The 21,805-nt window shown below is 48.6% G+C and overlaps 2 protein-coding genes across 3 annotated transcripts in view; one reads left to right on the top strand and one right to left on the bottom strand.

The window, feature by feature from the left end:
• Positions 1-21,805, bottom strand: part of GAMT (guanidinoacetate N-methyltransferase) — a 214,627-nt gene that overhangs the window by 107,246 nt on the left and 85,576 nt on the right. The window lies entirely within an intron of this gene.
• APC2 (APC regulator of WNT signaling pathway 2) overlaps positions 1-21,805 on the top strand; it is a 53,124-nt gene that overhangs the window by 23,619 nt on the left and 7,700 nt on the right. The window contains exons 6-14 of the mRNA XM_081177552.1: positions 1,687-1,800; positions 4,455-4,532; positions 10,169-10,255; positions 12,072-12,459; positions 14,317-14,412; positions 15,474-15,613; positions 17,526-17,603; positions 19,291-19,407; positions 21,403-21,617. Of these exons, the coding sequence (XP_081033678.1) occupies positions 1,687-1,800; positions 4,455-4,532; positions 10,169-10,255; positions 12,072-12,459; positions 14,317-14,412; positions 15,474-15,613; positions 17,526-17,603; positions 19,291-19,407; positions 21,403-21,617 (1,313 nt within the window). The remainder of the gene's footprint in view (positions 1-1,686; positions 1,801-4,454; positions 4,533-10,168; positions 10,256-12,071; positions 12,460-14,316; positions 14,413-15,473; positions 15,614-17,525; positions 17,604-19,290; positions 19,408-21,402; positions 21,618-21,805) is intronic.

The following is a 21,805-nucleotide window of genomic DNA, read 5'->3' as shown; positions in this document are numbered from 1 at the left end:
AAAGCTCTTCTCAAGTTCCTAGTCCCTGGTGTGTCTGCTTGCGGGGAGAAAGATTCTGCGGAAAGAGAAGCTGTAAACGAAAAACATTGCACAAACACAAAGCTTTGGCCTAAACGGGCTTGTAATACTCTCTCTTTGTGTCCTAAATATGCCGGTTTGTGTCTAATTACCATATTTTTCGCTCTATAAGATGCACCAGACCACAAGACGCACCTAGTTTTTGGAGGAGGAAAACAAGAAAAAAATATTTTGAATCCCAGAAGCCAGAACAGCAAGAGGGATCGCTGCGCAGTGAAAGCAGCAATCCCTCTTGCTGTTCTGGCTTCTGGGATAGCTGCGCAGCCTGCATTCGCCCCATGAGACGCACACACATTTCCCCTTACTTTTTAGGAGGGAAAAAATGAGTCTTATAGAGCAAAAAATACGGTACTGTATTTTTCCACGTATATTTCCCCCCAATTTTTTTTTTAAGTTTAAAATTGGGGGTCGTCTTACACATGGAACGTTGCAATTCATTATTTCTTAATTTGGGGCTCGAAAAATAGGGGTCGCCGTCTACGTAGGGGCATCTTATACACGGGAAAATATGGTGACATTTCTTAACATTTCCTGGGCTATTTTAGGCCGGGGTGAATTCAATCAATCAATCTGTTTATTTTGAGAGGGCTTCAAACAATCCCACAAAACTCTGAGTCTTTGATTATGTTAAGACAAAAGTCCTTTGCCTAACGCTTTATTGCTTTAATCTTTTAAGGTTGTTGTTTTTTAAAACGAATCTGGGAACTGTAGTTCCCCCACTCACTGAGCTACAATTCCCAGCACCCTCAAGAAACGATGGTGTCCAGGAATCTTTTTTTGGGGGGGAAGCAATGATCTAGAAGATTCTCTCGGCCAAATTCAGAGGGTTTTTTAAAACCGTCTCAGCCATTTAAAAAAAAAAATTGGCAAAAAAATGGAACCGCAAGTCCTACTCAGAACAGATCCATCGAAATTGACGGGCATGATTCACTGAGGCCTAGCCATTTCCGCGGGGTCTACTCTGAGTAAAACCCCGTTGGCAGCAACTCCAAATGAGCAGCGTTGGCGAAACCTGATGGGGTGGAAAATTGGAATATTCTCCGATGTGGGTGCTTTGCAAGCAAATGCAAATACAGTGGTGCCTCGCAAGACGAAAAGAATCCGTTCTGTGATTCTCTTCGTCTAGCGGTTTTTTTCGTCTTGCGAAGCAAGACCATTGAAGGATTAGCGGATTAGCGCTATTAGCGGCTTTTAGCGGCTTTTAGCGACTTTTAGCGGCTAATCTGCTGATCGGATCAGCTGATAAGCGGCTTAGCGCTATTAGCGACTTTTAGCTGCTTTTAGCGGCTTATCTGCTGATCAGATCAGCTGATAAGCGGCTTAGCGGCTTAGAAAAAGGGGGGGAAGGAGGGGAAAAAACCCACAGGAACTTGCAACACATTGTCGTCTTGCGAAGCAAGCCCATAGGAGATTCGTTTTGCGAAGCACCTCCAAAACGGAAAACTCTTTCGTTTAGCGAGTTTTCCATCTTGCGAGGCATTCGTCTTGCGGGGCACCACTGTATCCGGAATCCACCTCTCTAAAAATTATGGGACTGCTCTGGGAGAGGCATAGTGAACAGGTGGAGTTTGTGTTTTTAACCCGGCTTCTTCCCCCGCCATCGTCCAGTTTTCGATGCAGATGGACCTGATCCGCCAGCAGCTCGAATTCGAAGCCCAGCACATCCGCACCCTCATGGAGGAGCGTTTTGGGACAACCGACGAAATGGTACAAAGGGCCCAGGTAAGGATCATAAAAATCGTAGAATTATAGAGTTGGATTAATTGAATGAATGAACGAATCTTTAGTTGCATCCGCCATCGACCATAGCAATAAAACAGCAATACAGTGGTACCTCGGGTTAAGTACTTAATTCGTTCCGGAGGTCCGTGCTTCACCTGAAACTGTTCTTAACCTGAAGCACCACTTTAGCTAATGGGGCCTCCTGCTGCGGCCGCGCCGCCGGAGCACGATTTCTGTTCTCATCCTGAAGCACTATTTCTGGGTTAGCGGAGTCTGTAACCTGAAGCGTATGTAACTTGAAGCGTATGTAACCCGAGGTACCACTGTACGATATACAAAGAATAGAAATAAAAAGTCAATTATATAAAATACATTTTGGGGTTTTGAATCAATGGTCAAATAGTGGACCTTATTCTGATTGTCCCAGCGAAAAACCTTGCCACCTTTGCTGTCACCTGCTCATCTTGATCTGCCAAGAGAAAGGACACTGGGGCAGTGGCTGGGCAACCCGGAATGGACGATAAAAGAGGGGTGATAATCTCATTCCTCAAGTCTTTATAAAGAGGGCAAGCCAGAAGGGCATGCGCCACCGATTCGTGACTGCCGTCTCCACAGGGACATTTTCCGTGTGGGATCTGTTGGAATCGTCCCTCAAGTCCATCCGAGGGCAAGACATTCAATCTCGTGAGAGTAAAGGCGCATCTATATTTTCGAATTGCTAGATTATGCAAATAGGGTGCCGGAGAGTCGAAATGGGAAGGTGGAAAACAGTCATGCCACGGGCAAAATGTCCTTATTGTGGCCAAGTTGTTCTGACGCTCAATATCATTTAAAGGTAAAAGGTAAAGGGACCCCTGACCATTGGTCCAGTCACGATGACTCTGGGGTTGCGGCGCTCATCTCGCTTTATTGGCTGAGGGAGCCGGCATACAGCTTCTGGGTCATGTGGCCAGCAGGACTAAGCCGCTTCTGGCGAACCAGAGCAGCGCACGGAAACGCCGTTTACCTTCCCGCCGGAGCGGGACCTATTTATCTACTTGCACTTTGACGTGCTTTCGAACTGCTAGGTGGGCAGGAGCTGGGACTGAGCAACGGGAGCTCACCCCGGCGCGAGGATTCGAACCGCCGACCTTCTGATCGGAAAGTCCTAGGCTCTGTGGTTTAACCCACAGCGCCACCCGCGTCCCTCCAATATCATTTAGGCGCTGGCAAATTAGACTGTTCGCTTTACTAAAACCCAAAGTGAGTAGCTGTTGCGGGGATAAACCACAAGAGTGAAGTTTTTGATAAACCATTTTAGTCCAGGTGCTTTGGGGATCTTGCAGCGCTAGGGATATTAGATCAGGGGGATTTGAGTTAGGCAATATAGGGTTGGATAGTACCGAGTCCAAACCCCTGCAATGCAGGAATCTTTCTCCCAGCGCAGGATTCGAACCCGCAGCCCTGAGATTCAGAGCCTCATGCTCTGCTGACCCAACTATCAGGGCTTTGCTGTAGAATCACTGGACTATACTGAGCTGGAAAGAGGGGGTACTCCGGAGGGCATCTAGATGAACCCACCCCAAACTCAATGCAGGATGCGACCACGTCATCCTAAACAAGCTGTGTCAGTAGACCCTTAATCTTACGGTCATGGGTTCGAATCCCATGTTGCAGAGGGGTGAACTAAATGACCATTGTGTTCCCTTCCAATTCTACAGTTTTATATAGGGAGGAAGGATTGCAAGAGCCCTTTGTTGTTGTTGTTGTTGTTGTTGTTTAGTCGTGTCCGCCTCTTCGTGACCCCCTGGACCAGAGCACGCCAGGCCCTCCTGTCTTCCACTGCCTCCCGCAGTTTGGTCAGACTCATGCTGGTAGCTTCGAGAACACTGTCCCACCATCTCGTCCTCCGTCGTCCCCTTCTCCTTGTGCCCTCCATCTTTCCCAACATCAGGGTCTTTTCCAGGGAGTCTTCTCTTCTCATGAGGTGGCCAAAGTCTTGGAGCCTCAGCTTCAGGATCTGTCCTTCCAGTGAGCACTCAGGGCTGATTTCCTTCAGAATGGAGAGGTTGGATCTTCTTGCAGTCCATGGGACTCTCAAGAGTCTCCTCCAGCACCAGAATTCAAAAGCATCCATTCTTCGGCGATCAGCCTTCTTTATGGTCCAGCTCTCACTTCCGTACATCACTACTGGGAAAACCAGAGCTTTAACTATATGGACCTTTGTTGGCAAGGTGATGTCTCTGCTTTTTAAGATGCTGTCTAGCTTTGTCATCGCTTTTCTCCCAAGAAGCAGGCGTCTTTTAATTTCGTGGCTGCTGTCACCATCTGCCGTGATCATGGAGCCCAAGAAAGTAAAATCTCTCACTGCCTCCATTTCTTCCCCTTCTATTTGCCAGGAGGTGATGGGACCAGTGGGCAAGAGCCCTTGTGTATTATTAATATTATTATAATATTAATATTAAATCGTATAATAATATATAAAATTATTGTGATGTTATTTTCTTTTATCATCGTGAACGGAAGTTGTTCTGAACAGTTTTTAACCTTGTGTTTTAATATCGCCCCCCACCCTGGGGTCGTATAGGCTGAGTGGGGCAGATGTGGTTTGAAGCGAACTTGCCGGTAAATAATACAATGTTTTGCTCTTTTTTATTTTTTAAAAAACCGTTCAGATCCGGGCGTCTCGGCTGGAGCAGATTGACAAAGAGGTGATCGACGCTCAAGAAAAAGTCCAGCAATCGGAACCTCAGGTGAGGGGGCTTGGAGCGAGGTGGGGTGCGCAGATCAGTGTTGACCCCAATATCCTTTTCACATGTTCTGCTAGTAGGTTCTTTCTACCTAAGCTTATAACCTGATATTTGTCCCTGTCGATATTGGGTTGCTTCGTTTTGGCCCAGTTTTCCAACCCGTTAAGGACGTCTCGAGTCCTGATTCTGTCTTCTGCGACATTACTGCCACCTGCAAATTGGTGCCACCCGCAAATTGGACAAAGATCCCCTCAATTCCTTCGTCCGAGTCATGACCCGGAAACTACAACTAATCCAGAATGTGGCTGCCAGACTGGTGATTGGGAGCGGCCACCGAGACCACATAGCCACGGAATTAAAAGACGCCTGCTTCTTGGGAGAAAAGCAATGACAAACCTAGACAGCATCTTAAAAAGCAGAGACATCACCTTACCAACAAAGGTCCGTCTAGTTAAAGCTATGGTTTTCCCAGTAGTGATGTATGGAAGTGAGAGCTGGACCATCAAGAAGGCTGATCGCCGAAGAATGGATGCTTTTGAATTCTGGTGCTGGAGGAGACTATTGAGAGTCCCATGGACTGCAAGAAGATCAAACCTCTCCATTCGGAAGGAAATCAGCCCTGAGTGCTCACTGGAAGGACAGATCCTGAAGCTGAGGCTCCAAGACTTTGGCCACCTCAGGAGAAGAGAAGACTCCCTGGAAAAGACCCTGATGTTGGGAAAGATGGAGGGCACATGGAGAAGGGGATGACGGAGGACGAGATGGTGGGACAGTGTTCTCGAAGCGACCAGCATGAGTTTGACCAAACTGCAGGAGGCAGTGGAAGACAGGAGTGCCTGGCGTGCTCTGGTCCAGGGGGTCACAAAGAGGCGGACACGATCCTGAAGCTGAGGCTCCAAGACTTTGGCCACCTCCTGAGAAGAGAAGACTCCATGGAAAAGACCCTGATGTTGGGGAAGATGGAGGGCGCAAGGAGAAGGGGACGACGGAGGACGAGATGGTGGGACAGTGTTCTTGAAGCTGCCAGCATGAGTTTGACCAAACTGCGGGAGGCAGTGGAAGACAGGAGGGCCTGGCGTGCTCTGGTCCAGGGGGTCACGAAGAGTCGGACACGACTAAACGACTAAACAACAACAACAACATCATATTGACAGTGGAAGGTGGAAGATGGGTGTCCTGCGCCCCCCCCCCAAAAAAAATTCCTGGCTACACCCATGACCCCTGCACCTTCCCAGTTCATGATCAGGATCAGACCCGCCCCAAAACTGGTCCGTCGCAGAAGGATGTGGTGTGAGTCTCATCGCAACCCTTTTCCTCTTCCTACCCCTTGTCGTCCCGACTCCCCAGGCAGAGATTTGGAGCCAGTGATGCTAAGCTGTCACGGCAGCCAGGCGGAGATGTCCACGCGCCGGAACGAACGCTGTGACAGCCTCAACTTGTCCCGCAGAGAATGGCAGCAGACCTTCTGCTGCCTGCGAATTCGAATCCTCGTATCTGCAGGACAGACAGATTTAAAAAATGAGCCTTTCCTGTAGCGACTAGATTAGACAGTGCCGTATTTACCGTATTTTTCACTCTTTAAGATGCACCAGACCACAAGACGCACCTAGTTTTTGGAGGAGGAAAACAAGAAAAAAAATATTCTGAATATCAAAAGCCAGAACAGCAAGAGGGATCACTGCGCAGTGAAAGCAGCAATCCCTCTTGCTGTTCTGGGATCTGGGATAGCTGCGCAGCCTGCATTCGCTCCATAAGACGCACACACACATTTCCCCTTACTTTTTTGGAGGGGAAAAGTGAGTCTTATAGCGCAAAAAATATGGTACTTAACCCAAGGTACCACTGTACGTATAAGCTAAACAAGCTATAGCTTAGGGCCCCACTCTTTTAGGGGCCCGCCAAAAAACTGAAGGGGGATGTACATTTCCAAAATAGAAGATAAAAAACAGATAAAATAAAAGTCTATATACAGAAAGGAGCAAACCGGTGATATTTTAGGGAGCAGGCGAGCATTAATGGAGCCTACACAACACAAAACGCCGTTGCTGGATGTAGGTTTTATTTTATTTGTGTTTTTATCTTTATTGGAGAACTGGGCCAAAGCGAACCAAATGAATTCTGACAGGGACAAATGTCGATTTATGAACTTAGGGAGACAGAACCAGCTGCCCCAAAAATGGGGGACAGCTGTCCCACTAGCAGAAATGTACATCCAGGTTGTTTTTTCCTTTAAATTTTTGGGGGGCCCTAAGCTATAGCTTGTTTTGTTGCTGTTGTTGTTGTTGAGTCGTTTAGTCATGTCCGCCTCTTGGTGACCCCCTGGACCAGAGCATGCCAGGCCCTCCTGTCTTCCACTGCCTCCCGCAGTTTGGTCAAACTCATGCTGGTCTCTTCGAGAACACTGTCCCACCATCTCGTCCTCTGTCTCCCCTTCTCCTTGCGCCCTCCATCTTTCCCAACATCAGGGTCTTTTCCAGGGAATCTTCTCTTCTCATGAGGTGGCCAAAGTCTTGGAGCCTCAGCTTCAGGATCTGTCCTTCCAGTGAGCACTCAGGGCTGATTTCCTTCCGAATGGAGAGGTTTGATCTTCTTGCAGTCCATGGGACTCTCAAGAGTCTCCTCCAGCACCACAATTCAAAAGCATCCGTTCTTCGGCGATCAGCCTTCTTTGTGGTCCAGCTCTCTAGCTTGTTTACCTTATAGTAAATCTGGCACTGGAGGGGTGTTTAAAAGGAGAGGTTTTTTCGTTTTTGCAACCCTATTTTTCCTGTCCTTGTGAGCATCCCTCGAAGGGCAAACGCCAGGGCTGTGATTTGGTCCTGCGCCTGGGACAGAATAAGGATGGATTTCTGCATCGTTCCAGGGACGAAACCGCTTGTTCTTCTCCTTTCCCCGTTTCTCTTTCCCCAATGAGGAAGAAAAGAAAGCCTGGTTTTTTTGTTTTTTTTTGTTTAAGCGTCCCTGTGGAACAGGGAGGCAGTTGCCGTGGCGACGAGAAGTAGGTCAGCAAAGCGGGGGGGGGGGAGCAAGCTGGCCTGATGGCCGCAACTAGATTTGGCACAGCTGCCAACTTCTGTGTGTAAATGGGAGAAAGGTTTGGCTGGCGATAGCTTCCTTCTCCCGACAACCTGGTGCCACCAAAATTTGCCGGGACGCAAGCCAGGTCTGTGTGGGTTTGGGAATCCTAACCTCACCCCAAAATTTATTTATTGGTGTGTGCTTTCCTTTTGGCAAATCCGAGTAAAATGAAATAAATTCAGGATTAAGGAGATGGAGGGGCCTTATTGTTCTCAGCTTAAAAATGGGAATTGTGGATTGTGAAGAGGTCATCCCCTAATACAGTGGTACCTCGGGTTACATACGCTTCAGGTTACAGACTCCACTAACCCAGAAATTGTGCTTCAGGTGAAGAACTTTGCTTCAGGATGAGAACAGAAATCGTGCTCCGGCAGTAGCGGGAGGCCCATTAGCTAAAGTGGTGCTTCAGATTAAGAACAGAATAGAATAATTATTATTATTTACACCCCGCCCATCTGGCTGGGTTTCCCCAGCCACTCTGGGCAGCTGCCAACAGAACATTAAAAACAGAATAAAACTTCAAACATTGAAAACTTCCCTAAACAGGGCTGCCTTCAGATGTCTTCTACAAGTCAGAGAGATGTTTATTTCCTTGACATCTGAAGGGAGGGTGCCACCACCGAGAAGGCCCTCTGCCTGGTTCCCTGCAACCTCGCTTCTCGCAGGGAGGCAACCGCCAGGAGGCCCTCAGAGCTGGACCTCAGTGTCAGGGTTGCCAGTGAAAATGTTCCTTTTTTTATTGACATATTCAATGGTTTTTTCCTTAGCATACACCTAAACATTTTGTGAATCTAACAGGAGAAGAAACAAAAGAGATTCAAATTTTTTAGTTTCTTCTCTGGCACAGAGAACTGTCGGTTGTGTTGCTACCTGCGATTATGGCCGTTCGTCCATTCACTGTATTTATTGCCCCCCAATTTGAACTATAAAATGGTGAGTTTCTTGTGTCAAAATGAGAGTACCCCTAAACGTGTTTTTTTTGGGGGGGGGAAGCACTGGATATATTTATTTACAGTACTACATTTCTATGCCATAATGAGGCACACATTTTATCCTTCTAGGATGGCTCCAGGTTGATTTATTATTATCAACCTGTATACAAATGTATAATAATAATAATAATAATAATAATAATAATAATAATAATAATAATAATAATAATAATAATTGTATACAGCCCTTTATCCATAGATCCCACAGCCGTCCACAACATAAAATAGCAACATAACTGATGGATCAATCAATTGCATTTATTATTATTGATAGTCTTTTTAAAATTTATATCCCGTCTTCCGGGGAGCTCAAGGTAGCGTATGTGGCTCGCCTTCTCTCTGTTTTGTTTTGGCTGCTCACGACAACCCTTTGAGGTAGGCGTGGCTGGTCCAAAAACCACCCAGGTTGCTGAAGTGGGAATTCGAACCCTGGTCATACTTATACATATTTATACCCCGCCCATCTGGCTGGGCTTCCCCAGCCACTCTGGGCAGCTTCCAAAAAAATATTAAAATACTCTAATACATCAAACATTAAAAGCTTCCCTAAAGAGGGCTGCCTTCAGATGTTTTCTAAAAGTCTGGTAGTTGTTGTTCTCTTTGACATCTGGTGGGAGGGCGTTCCACAGGACGGGTGCCACCACCGAGAAGGCCCTCTGCCTGGTTCCCTGTAACTTGGCTTCTCGCAGTGAGGGAACCGCCACAAGGCCCTTGGTGCTGGACCTCAGTGTCCGGGCTGGACGATGGGGGTGGAGACGCTCCTTCAGGTATACTGGACCGAGGCCGCTTAAGGCTTTAAAGGTCAGCACCAACACTTTGAAATGTGCTTGGAAACGTACTGGGAGCCAACGTAGATCTCTCAGGACCGGAGGTATATGGTCTCAGCGGCCGCTTCCAGTCACCAGCCTGGCTGCCGCGTTCTGGATTAGTTGGAGTTTCCGGGTCACCTTCAAAGGTAGCCCCACAGAGAGCGCATTGCAGTAGTCCAAGCGGGAGATAACCAGAGCATGCACCACTCTGGCCAGACAGTCTGTGGGCAGGGAGGGTCTCATCCTGCGTACCAGATGGAGCTGGTAGACAGCTGCCCTGGACACGGATTTGACCTGTGCCTCCATGGACAGCTGTGAGTCCAAAATGACTCCCAGGCTGCGCACCTGGTCCTTCGGGGGCACAGTTACCCCATTCAGGACCAGGGAGTCCTCCACACCTGCCCGCCCCCTGTCCCCCAAAAACAGTACTTCTGTCTTGTCAGGATTCAACCTCAATCTGTTATCCGCCATCCATCCTCCAACCGCCTCCAGGCACTCACACAAGACCTTCACCGCCTTCACTGGTTCTGATTTGAAAGAGAGATAGAGCTGGGTATCATCTGCGTACTGATGGACACCCAGCACAAACCCCCTGATGATCTCTCCCAGCGGCTGCATGTAGATGTTGAAAAGCATGGGGGAGAGGACGGAACCCTGAGGCACCCCACAAGTGAGAGCCCAGGGGTCTGAACACTCACCCTGGCAGATTTGGTTTAAGAAAAGAAAACTATTATTTCAAATATTTTTCCTTTCCCCCCAGCTCTGCGGGAAACTCTCCAGCCTGGAAGAGGACGGGAGCCTTGAGATTCCAACCCACCCTGAAGATGGGAGTCAGCAGGGCAACAAAGTAAGTTGGTTTTACAGTGGTGCCTTGGTTCTCAAACGCATAGCTGTCAACTTACAGATTTGAAAATAAGCCTCGAAAATAAGGGACCAGCAGCCAAAATAAGGGATTTTCAGAACACAGGTATGTTCAACTTCTGAGCCCCTCCGAGCCAAAGGCAGAAAGCCCAGCCAGCAGCCAAACGAAGCCTCAAGCGGTGATTCCCACAGCGCAGCAACCCGGCAAAGGGGACGCAGCAAGGGAAACCACCGTCACCTCTCCGCTGGGAAGCGCTGAGCAAAGGCGATTCCCCAGGCAACGCGGCCGATTTGATCGGCACAAGGCATGCAAGCTCCACCCCCCAGTTGTTCTTAGACTCCTTATTGGGTGAGCAACGCAGCCAAGCAACACAGTTGGAGCCTCCCTCCTCCCTGGCCGGCAGGGAGGGAGGGAGAGGAGCTGCTTCCTTTGAAACTCAGGAAATTTAAGGGACATCATCAATAAGGGACAGCAGCGGGACACGGCGCTGGGATAAGGGAGTTTCCTGCCAAATAAGGGACGGTTGACAGCTATGCTCAAACGCCTTGGTTCTCCAACAACTTGGAACCCAGACTGCAAACCCAGAAGCTCTATTACAGCTTCATCGTTTATTTTTGTTTCCTTATCTCTGTACTGTGTTCTAACCTACTTACATCCTTTTCTTTATATAATATATTTCCTCCATTTTTTCCCTTTTCCATTTTGTGAAAATTTAATCGGGGCACATCCAAATACAGAGGTACCTTGGCTCTCAAAGTTAATCCATCCCGGAAGTCCGTTCCGAAACCGAGGCATGTTTTCCCATAGAAAGTCTTGCAAAATGGATTAATCCGTTCCAGACTTTTAAAAACAACCCCTGAAACAGCAATGGAACATGAATTTTACTCTCTAACGAGACCGCGGATCCATAAAACGAAAGCAATAACCAATGTACTGTACTATAAAATAAATAAGTCAGTATTGTAGATGATGAAAATTAAAATTATTATTTTTTCTTACTTGCTCTGATGATAGTCATTGTTTGGATGGGGGGCTTTTATCCATTTCCACAGTCACACCATCAATCAATCAATCAATCAATCAATCAGCTGAACTGGCTTCCACACAAAAACGAACCAACCCGAAAAAAGCCTCAAAAACACAAAATAAAGAGCAAAACCCAAAGAGCCAAATACAGTGGTACCTTGGTTCTCGAACGTAATCCGTTCCGGAACTCCGTTTGACTTTGAAATGTTCAAAAACCAGAACATTTATTTCTGGGTTTTCGGTGTTTGAGAACCAAGGCGTTTGAGAACCAAGGCACCCCCGTATTACTTGGGGAACCATATTTGCACCGATAATTTTTAAAACAATCCCATTTGTTTCTTTAAATATATATATATATATGTTTTTTCCCAAAAAATTAAAACAAACATATAAACAAACAAACAAAAATCTCAACAGTATTTAAACCAAACTTTGTATCATTGTAAAGTGACTTCCTCGTATCTCCCGGGTTGAATTTCAGTGTATAACATTTTAACGCATTTCCAAAACCTAAATTAACCACTTAACATCTTTCTTTCCTTCCAGTTCAGCATTAAACATATTAATTCATCACATTGCATATCGAAATCCTAAGGCTATCTGGAATTTGCAAGCTTTTCCCGTTAATTTGACTAAACAGTCTTTAAACATTTTTTTCGATTCATTCTCCATCGTCCCCCAATACTCTTTTACCCTTTTACAGCTTTGACATGAGCACCCCCTAGTGGCTACCTTTGATAACTGCACCTGATTCTCCCTTTCTGCCTTTTTGCAGGTGGAGGTGGTATTCTGGCTCCTTTCCATGCTGGCCACCCGGGACAAGGAGGACATGTCTCGAACCCTGCTGGCAATGTCCAGCTCCCAGGAAAGCTGCCTGGCCATGCGGAAGTCCGGCTGCCTGCCCCTATTGGTCCAGATTCTCCATGACACAGACCGGGAACCGGGAGCCCCGGAGAGTCCCGGAGCTGCCGGGAAGGACTGTCGCATGCGGGCCAATGCCGCCCTGCACAACATCGTCTTCTCGCAGCCCGACGAAGGGCAGGCGAAGAAGGAGATGCGAGTCTTGCACGTTTTGGAGCAGATTCGCTCCTACTCGGAGACCTGCTGGGATTGGCTGAAGGCACACGGAAAGGAGGGAGCAAAGACCCCCGAGAGGGGAGCAGGTAAAACCAGCTGGGTCTTGCAAAATCCCCTTCTCGCTCTCTAGGTAAAGGTCATTTTTACTAAGTCCAGCCAAGGGACGTGGGTGGCGCTGTGGGCTAAACCACAGATCCTAGGACTTGCCGATTAGAAGGTCGGCGGTTCGAATCCCCACAATGACGGGGTGAGCTCCCGTTGCTCGGTCCCTGCTCCTGCCCACCTAGCAATTCGAAAGCACACCAGTGCAAGTAGATAAATAGGTATCGCTCCGGGGGGAAGGTAAATGGCGTTTCCGTGCGCTGTTCTGGTTCGCCAGAAGTGGCTTTGTCCTGCTGGCCACATGACCCGGAAGCTGTACGCCGGCTTCCTCAGCCAGTAAAGCGAGATGAGCGCTGCAACCCCAGAGTCGGCCACGACTGGACTTAATAGTGAGGGGTCCCTTTACCTTTACCTAAGTCCAGCCAAAGGCGACTACAGCGTTGCAGCGCTCATCTCGCTTTCAAGCCGTTTGTCCACAGACAGCTTTCAAGGTCATGCGGCCAGCAGGACTAAACCGCTTCTGGCACATGAAGGAAACCAGAGCGCATGGAAACGCCGTCTACCTTCCCGCCGGAGCGGTACCTATTTATCTACTTGCGCCAGTGTGCTTTCAAACTGCTAGGTTGGCAGGAGCTGGAACCGAGCAATGGGAGCTCACCCCGTCACGGGGATTCGAACTGCTGACCTTCCGATTGGCAAGCCCAAGAGGCTCAGTGGTTTAGACCACCGCACCCATCAGAGGACATCCGCCGGCCCGAGTTCTATAGCGCCACCACGGCAGCAGGCCAGAAAGGGTACTGCATAGAGGTTACTTCCGGGGGCCTGAAGTTCCTGTGCAGATTGTATTTTTGCTCATAAAGAGTTCTCCCCGGAGAGCTTCTGCCGGCCTGTGTCGGTGACATTGACCTAGGCGGAGTGGCTGTTTGTCTCTATAGAAAGCGGCTTCCTTTTAACACCAAGGACTTGATCTTTAGAGAGGATGTAGCTTAGGGGGATGCGGGTGGCGCTGTGGGTTAAACCACAGAGCCTAGGACTTGCCGATCAGAAGGTCGGCGGTTCGAATCCCCGCAATGACGGGGTGAGCTCCCGTTGCTCGGTCTCTGCTCCTGCCAACCTAGCAGTTCAAAAGCATGTCAAAGCGCAAGTAGATAAATAGGTACCGCTCCGGCGGGAAGGTAAACGGCGTTTCCGTGCGCTGCTCTGGTTCGCCAGAAACAGCCTATTCCTGCTGGCCACATGACCCGGAAGCTGTACGCCAGCTCCCTCGGCCAATAAAGTGAGATGAGCGCCTCAACCCCAGAGTCGGCCACGACTGGACCTAACGGTCAGGGGTCCCTTTACCGTTTACCTTTAGCTTAGGGGGAGAGCGTCTGCTTTGTGTTCAAGAAGGTTCAGGAGAGCATCTTCTGCCCCAAACCCTGGACGGCCTCTGCCAGTCAGTGCTGAGCAACATGGCTTGACTTTGCACCATAGGCGATCCCTAGGTTCCTTCGACTGAGTCTCAAGGCAGAGTCCACCGCTGAGAGAGGTTATTTTTTGCAGAGTTGCCCTTCTGAGCTCAACTATCTATAAATACATCTCATATCCGTTGTTTTTTTAAAATCACTTTTCTTGATTTTCCAATAAAAACAACCAATCAACATATCCACAATTAAAAACAATAAACTAAAATTTTTAAACACGACTAAATAACAGTCCGAATTGCTAATTATTAATTTTTCCGGGCTCCGCATAGTCTGGACCTCTGAAGAATATCTCCAATATCATCATCTTGCCTCTTCCCGTTGTTTTCATATTTTCCGCATTTCTCAACGCTTTGTCATATACGTTTTTCTTGGCAGGGCCCGTCCCTATCGAGCCGCAAATCTGCCAAGCCACATGTGCTATCATGAAACTCTCCTTCGACGAAGACTATCGCCGGGCAATGAACGAGTTAGGTAAGTGGAAATTAAGTTTCTATCGTTCTCCTTCCCTCCCACAAAATATGACGCCGTAGAATCCCTTGTCTGTGACTGTTGTTGTGTTTAGTCATTTAGTCGTGTCCGCCTCTTCGTGACCCCCTGGACCAGAGCACGCCAGGCACTCCTGTCTTCCACTGCCTCCTGCAGTTTGGTCAAACTCATGCTGGTAGCTTCCAGAACAGTGTCCCACCATCTCGTCCTCTGTCGTCCCCTTCTCCTTGTGCCCTCCATCTTTCCCAACATCAGGGTCTTTTCCAAGGAGTCTTCTCTTCTCATGAGGTGGCCAAAGTCTTGGAGCCTCAGCTTCACGATCTGTCCTTCCAGTGAGCACTCACAGCTAACTGCAGCCAGAGAGGTTATAGCAAGTAACTAGAAAAAGTCAGAAGAGCCAGTGGAGGAAAAAAACTGAATAATGTTATAATTTTAGAATATCTAACTGTGAAGATACACAGAATGAAAGGGTTTAAGGTCAGGATTGGTTTGAGAAGATATTGAATTATTTGGGTGGGTTTGAATAATTTGGGGCAATTAAAATGTTAAAAGTTAAATAAAGCTTGTGGACGGAGGAGTGTTAAGGTATATAGAATTGAACATATGGTTGATTTGAATATGTTATTACAGTGGTATCTCGGGTTAAGTACTTAATTCGTTCCGGAGGTCCGTTCTTAACCTGAAACTGTTCTTAACCTGAAGCACCACTTTAGCTAATGGGGCCTCCTGCTGCTGCTGCGCCGCCGGAGCACGATTTCTGTTCTCATCCTGAAGCAAAGTTCTTAACCTGAAGCACTATTTCTGGGTTGGCGGAGTCTGTAACCTGAAGCCTATGTAACCTGAAGCGTATGTAACCCGAGGTACCGCTGTATTGATTATGTATACCCAGTGTATCAGCCACTTGGGTGGGTTTCACTGTTTATTTTTTACCAACAACCAAACACACAAAAATTAAACATTAAAAAAATACATTAAAAGAGAGAGAAAGAGATGCTCTTTAATACGTCTGGGGTCAAACACAGAAGCCTCCCTTTTCTTCTTCCTAGGCGGACTGCAGGCTGTTGCCGAACTGTTGCAGGTCGACTACGAAATGCACCAAATGACCAGCGATCCCCTCAATCTGGCCCTGCGGCGTTACACCGGCATGGCTCTGACGAACCTCACGTTTGGGGACGTTGTCAACAAGGTACTGTGGTGGGTGGGAATGCACTTCGGCTGAGATTTCGGCGGCATCACTTGGCCCACGGAATCCCAAAGCGGAGAAACGCCTGAGGCTTGAAAGCACTAAAAGGGAGTACCGTATTTTTCGCTCTATAGGATGCACCGGACCATAGGTGGGAGAGAACGGGGTGGGGGGAATTCTCCCCCTCTCTGCTCAGCGCCCCTTCAGCGAAGCCCCTTCCATTTCTCCTTCCGCTTCGCCGAAGGGGCGCTGCACAGAGAGGGAAAACTGTGTAGTGCCTCTCCAGCGAAGCAAAGCCTGGAGAGCAAGAGGGATCGGTGCGCACCGACCCCTCTTGCTCTCCAGGCTGCAGACGGCTATCCGCAAGCCTTCGGAGCGCAGCGGGAACTCCAGGGGCTTCAGCGAAAGCAATGCGAAGCCTCCGGAGCGTGGGGGGAGCGCTCCCTCTGCGCTTCGGAGGCTTCGCGTTGCTATCGCTGAAGCCAAAGAGCCTGCATTCACTCTATAGGACACACACACATTTCCCCTTCATTTCTGGAGGGGAAAAAGTGTGTCCTATAGAGTGAAAAATACGGTAACATGCGGGGGAAAGTCCAGACGCCTGCAATTGGTTCAGGGGAAAGGCTGAGTGCGAGCGAAGCATCTATAGGGGTTCTGTGGGGCAGCGCCAGAGTTGTAGGTCCCTATCGGACTTTGAAAACATAACAATCATCATAATGTATTCTTTATACCCCCCGCCCATCTGCCTGGACCTCCCCAGCCACTCTGGGTGGCTCCCAAAAGAATATTAAAAACACGATAAAACGTCAAACGTTAAAAACTTCCCTAAACAGGGCGGCCTTCAGATGTCTTCTAAAAGTCAGATAGTTGTTGATTTCCTTGACATCTGACGGGAGGGTGTTCCACAGGGAGGGTGCCACCACCGAGAAGGCCCTGTGCCTGGTTTCCTGTAACCTCGCTTCTCGCAGGGAGGGAACTGCCAGAAGGCCTTCGGAGCTGGATCTCAGTGTCCAGGTAGAATGAAGGGGGTGGAGACACTCCTTCAGGGATACTGGGCCATTTAGGGCTTTCAAAGTCAGCCCCAACACTTTGAATTGTGCTTGGAAACGTCCAGTATTTCAGGACCGGTCGGTGTTATGTGGTCTTGGCGGCTGCTCCCAGTCCCCAGTCTGGCTGTCGCATTCTGGATTAGTTGTAGTTTCCGGGTCACCTTCAAAGGTAGCCCCACATAGAGCGCATGGCAGTAGTCCAAGCGGGAGATAACCAGAGCATGCACCACTCTGGAGAGACAATGCGCAGGCAGGCAGGGTCTCAGCCTGCGTACCAGATGGAGCTGGGAGACGGCTGCCCTGGACACAGAATGGACCTGCGCCTCCATGGACAGCTGTGAGTCCAGAATGACCGAGAGTCCCAAATGGTCCTGGTGGCTGCTCCCAGTCCCCAGTCTGGCTGCCGCATTCTGGATTAGTTGTAGTTTCTGGGTTACCTTCAAAGGGAGCCCCACGGAGAGCGCATGGCAGTAGTCCAAGCGGGAGATAACCAGAGCATGGACCACTCTGGAGGGACAGTCTGTGGGCAGGGAGCTTCTCAGCCGGCGTACTAGATGTTTTGAATTTATGATTTTCTGCAGTCGGTCCAGCAAACCGCTGAACAATGCTTTCTTATATGGTGGGGTAGAGGAGCACTGGGGATGAGTTTGTGGAAGCAAAGGGGAACACCCCCCCAAAAAAATAGGTTGGGGAGCCACCAGACCAGTGTTTATGGGCGCATTGCGCTTTGGAGGCGAAATGCAGAAATGAGGAACATTTGAAGGCAAAAGGGGTGAGCTGGTTTTGATGGGAGACCGCAGCAGTTTCTCAGATGATGACCCTTCTCCCCACCTCTCTTCCCTTGTTTATCATTTTGCCCCACCCAGGCGACGTTGTGCTCCCGCCAGAGATGTATGCAGGCCATTGTGGCGCAGTTGGCGTCTGAAAGTGAAGAGCTCCACCAGGTAAGGATAGCTCAAAGTCAGGGGGGGTGAACTGCGTCTGCCCACAGCAAGCTTCCCGAGCCGACTTCCACACAGTTCTGTGCAGACCTCCACAGCAGACTTCCACACACTTCCACAAAAGACTTCCACACTTGCTCAGACTTCGGCAGAAGACTTCCACACACTTTGACAGAAGACTTCCACATACCTCCACACACTTTGGCAGAAGACTTCCACACACTTTCACAAAAGACTTCCACACTTCCACAGACTTCAGCAGAAGACTTCCACACTTCTGTAGAAGACTTCCGCAGCAGACTTCCATACACTTCCACAAAAGACTTCCACATACTTTCACACATTTTAGCAGAAGATTTCCACATACTTCCACAGACTTTGACACTTCTGCAGAAGACTTCCACACACTTTCACAAAAGACTTCCACACTTTCACAGATTTCAGCACCAGACTTCCACACTTTCACAGAAGACTTCCACACACTTTCACAAAAGACTTCCATACTTCGACACACTTCCGCAAAAGACTTCCACACTTCCAGACTTTGACACTTCTGCAGAAGACTTCCACACACTTTCACAAAAGACTTCCACACTTCCACACACTTCCGCAAAAGACTTCCACACCTCCTCAGACTTTGGCAGAAGACTTCCACACTTCTGCAGAAGACTTCAACATACTTCCACACACTTTGGCAGAACACGTCCACATACTTCCACAAAAGACTTCCACACTTCCTCAGACTTCCGCAGCACTTCCACACACTTCCACACACTTCTGCAGCAGATTTCCACACTTCCGTAGAAGACTTCCACACTTCCACAGACTTTGACACTTCTGCAGAAGACTTCCATGCACTTTAGCAGAAGATTTCCATACTTCCACAGCAGACTTCCACACACTTCCGCAAAAGACTTCCACACTTCCTCAGACTTTGACAGAAGACTTCCACATACTTCCACACAGTTCTGCAGAAGACTTCCACATTTCCGCAGAAGGCTTCCACACACTTCCTCACAGACGACACCAACCTGGTACCCCTCTCCAGATGTGTTGAGCCAATGTGCAGGGTTGTCACAATGAGGAACGAGTGTATCCGTCCATTTCACTTTCTCACTTTCTCTCCATTTTTGTCCCCTCCCCCTCCACTCACTTTCAGTTAAGTTCTCCACATTCCCACATTGGTATATATATATTGGGGGGCGGAACCAGACATTTGTGGACATTTGTAGACATCTTAGCATATATTTTCCCCGATTTATATTATTTATTTATCGCACAAGATTTCTATGTTGCCCAGAGGCAAAGGCAAAACGACGACACAAAGAATAAAGCGGTGAAATTATCAGCAACCCCCCCAGCTGAAAACCACCACTGAAAACCGTTTTTTAAAATAAAAAAACCGGTAACCTAAAAACCAGATTAAAACACATTCTATACACCTGGATAGGTTTCTCCGAACGGAGATGTTTTTAGCAGGCGCTGAAAAGAGCACAGGGAAGCCTGGTGTCCATTGGCAGGGAGTTCCATAGTTTAGTTCTGGATCAGCAAATCCCTCCGAGTTTAGCCAAGTCACACATGCACACACAGCAGCCTTCTAAAGCCGCTGGCTAGCATCATTTGAACTCTGTGCCCTTCTGAGATCAGTAATCAGCTTCCCTCTGAATCCTCTTCTTCTTCCTTCTCTCAGGTGGTCTCTAGCATCCTCCGCAACCTCTCCTGGCGGGCCGACATGAATAGCAAGAAGGTGTTGAGGGAAGTCGGCAGTGTCACGGGTCTGATGCAGTGTGCCCTGCGGGCCAACAAGGTGAGCCAGGAAGCAGCTAATAATAATTATTATTTATACCCCGCCCATCTGGCTGGGTTTCCCCAGCCACTCTGGGTTGCTTCCGACAGGATAATTAAAAACACAGTAAAAGATCAAACATTAAAAGCTTCCCCAAACAGGGCTGCCTTCAGATGTCTTCTAAAAGTCAGATAGTTGTTTATTTCCTTGACATCTGATGGGAGAGTGCCACCACCGAGAAGTCCCTCTGCCTGGTTTCCTGGAATCTCACTTCTTGCAGGGAGGGAACCGGCAGAAGGCCTCGGAGATGGACGCTGGTGTCCGGGGTGGAGACGCTCCTTCAGGGATACTGGGCCGTTTAGGGCTTTCAAGGTCAGCACCAAGCCTTTGAATTGTGCTCAGAAACGTCCTGGGAGCCAATGGAGGTCTTTCAGGACTGGTGTTATGTGGTGTCAGCGGTCCGTTGCTTGCCAATGGTGGAAGCTCGTTGGGGCAAATGCGGCAATGGCCTTCCACTCTCTCGGACAACCTGCAGCCAATCGGAAGCCGCGCTTTGGTTTCCGAACGTTTTGGAAGACGAACGGACTTCGAGAACGGATTCTGTCCGACTTCCGAGGTTACCACTACAAAGGTCTCAGGGCACTTCACAGCTCCCAGGATCCTCTGGGAGAGAAGCCCACAGTTGATTTAAAGCGGTCTCATAGTGCTCCAAGGGACACGGGTGGCGCTGTGGGTTAAACCACAGAGCCTAGGACTTGCCGATCAGAAGGTCGGCGGTTCGAATCCCCACAATGACGGGGTGAGCTCCTGTTGCTCGGTCCCTGCTCCTGCCAACCTAGCAGTTTGAAAACACCTCAAAGTGCAAGTAGATAAATAGGTACCGCTTCGGCAGGAAGGTAAACGGCGTTTCCGTGCGCTGCTCTGGTTCGCCAGAAGCGGCTTAGTCCTGCTGGCCACGTGACCCGGAAGCTGTACGCCGGCTCCCTCGGCCAGTAAAGCGAGATGAGCGCCGCAACCCCAGAGTTGGTCACGACTGGACCTAATGGTCAGGGGTCCCTTTACCTTTACCATAGTACTCCAAACGCCTGGGGAAAACACATAACAGGACGGATTCGAAACCTGTGGGACCAGAGATTCTTAGGAGACTGGAGTAAACATTTGAACTATCTAAAAAGCAATTGTAATAAACAGATTACGCTAGCAGGACTGCAAGAAGTTCTGTAAAGAGGATTATGTGAAATATTGCAAGGAAGATTAGGAAGAGAATTATTAGTTAATGATAATTAGAAGTACAGTTTTACCTCTGGTTGCGAACAGGATCCGTTCCGGAGCCCCGTTCGCAACATGAGCAGAACGCAACCCGCGTCAGTGCTGGTCGCGATTCGTCGCTTCTGTGCATGCGCGTGACGTCATTTGAGCGTCTGCGCATGCGGTGAAACCCGGAAGTAACCCGTTCCGTTACTTCCGGGTCGCCGCGGGACGTATCCTGAAAGAACATAACCTGAACCGAACGTAACAAGAGGTATGACTGTAATAGAGAAATTAAGAAATGTGGAATAAGTGATAAAGAATGGAAAATCTTCAGCGGTTGTTGATGGAAGTCCAAAATATTGTATAAGATAAGAATTTATGTTAAATGATTATTGGAAGTGATATGTTAAAAAAATCAATAAAAATGTAAAACATAAAAAAAGAATTAAAAGGCACAAAATAATAATAATACAGTGGTACCTCGGGTTAAGTACTTAATTCGTTCCAGAGGTCCGTACTTAACCTGAAACTGTTCTTAACCTGAAGCACCACTTTAGCTAATGGGGCCTCCCACCGCCGGAGCACGATTTCTGTTCTCATCCTGAAGCAAAGTTCTTAACCTGAAGCACTATTTCTGGGTTAGCGGAGTCTGTAACCTGAAGCGTATGTAACCTGAAGCGTATGTAACCCGAGGTACCACTGTAATAAGAATGCCAGGGGCGAACACAGCCTCATTGCCTCTGTCTCTCTGCTGTTCTGTGCTAGGAATCGACCCTAAAAAGCATTCTCAGTGCCCTGTGGAATCTCTCAGCGCACAGTACGGAGAACAAAGCCGCCATCTGTCTGGTGGATGGGGCCCTGGGCTTCCTGGTCAGCACCCTCACCTATAAATGCCAAAGCAACTCACTGGCCATCATTGAGAGCGGAGGAGGAATCCTGAGGAATGTCTCCAGCCTCGTCGCCACCAAGGAAGATTACAGGTCAGTGACTCTCTCCCTCTGTTTCTCGGCCACCACTGGGCACATCTCCCTCCCTCCGTTCGACTTCCGAAACGTTCGAAAACCAAGGCGCAACTTCTGATTGGTGCAGGTGCCCCGGAAACAATAGCCAACAGCTGCATCGGACGTTCGGCTTCTGAAAATGTTCAAAAACCAGAACACTCACTTTC

The sequence above is a fragment of the Podarcis bocagei genome (genome assembly GCF_964188305.1).
Source record: "Podarcis bocagei genome assembly, chromosome: 18".
In the NCBI taxonomy this organism is placed as follows: Eukaryota; Metazoa; Chordata; class Lepidosauria; order Squamata; family Lacertidae; genus Podarcis; species Podarcis bocagei.
This window is presented reverse-complemented; position numbering and strand designations above follow the sequence as displayed.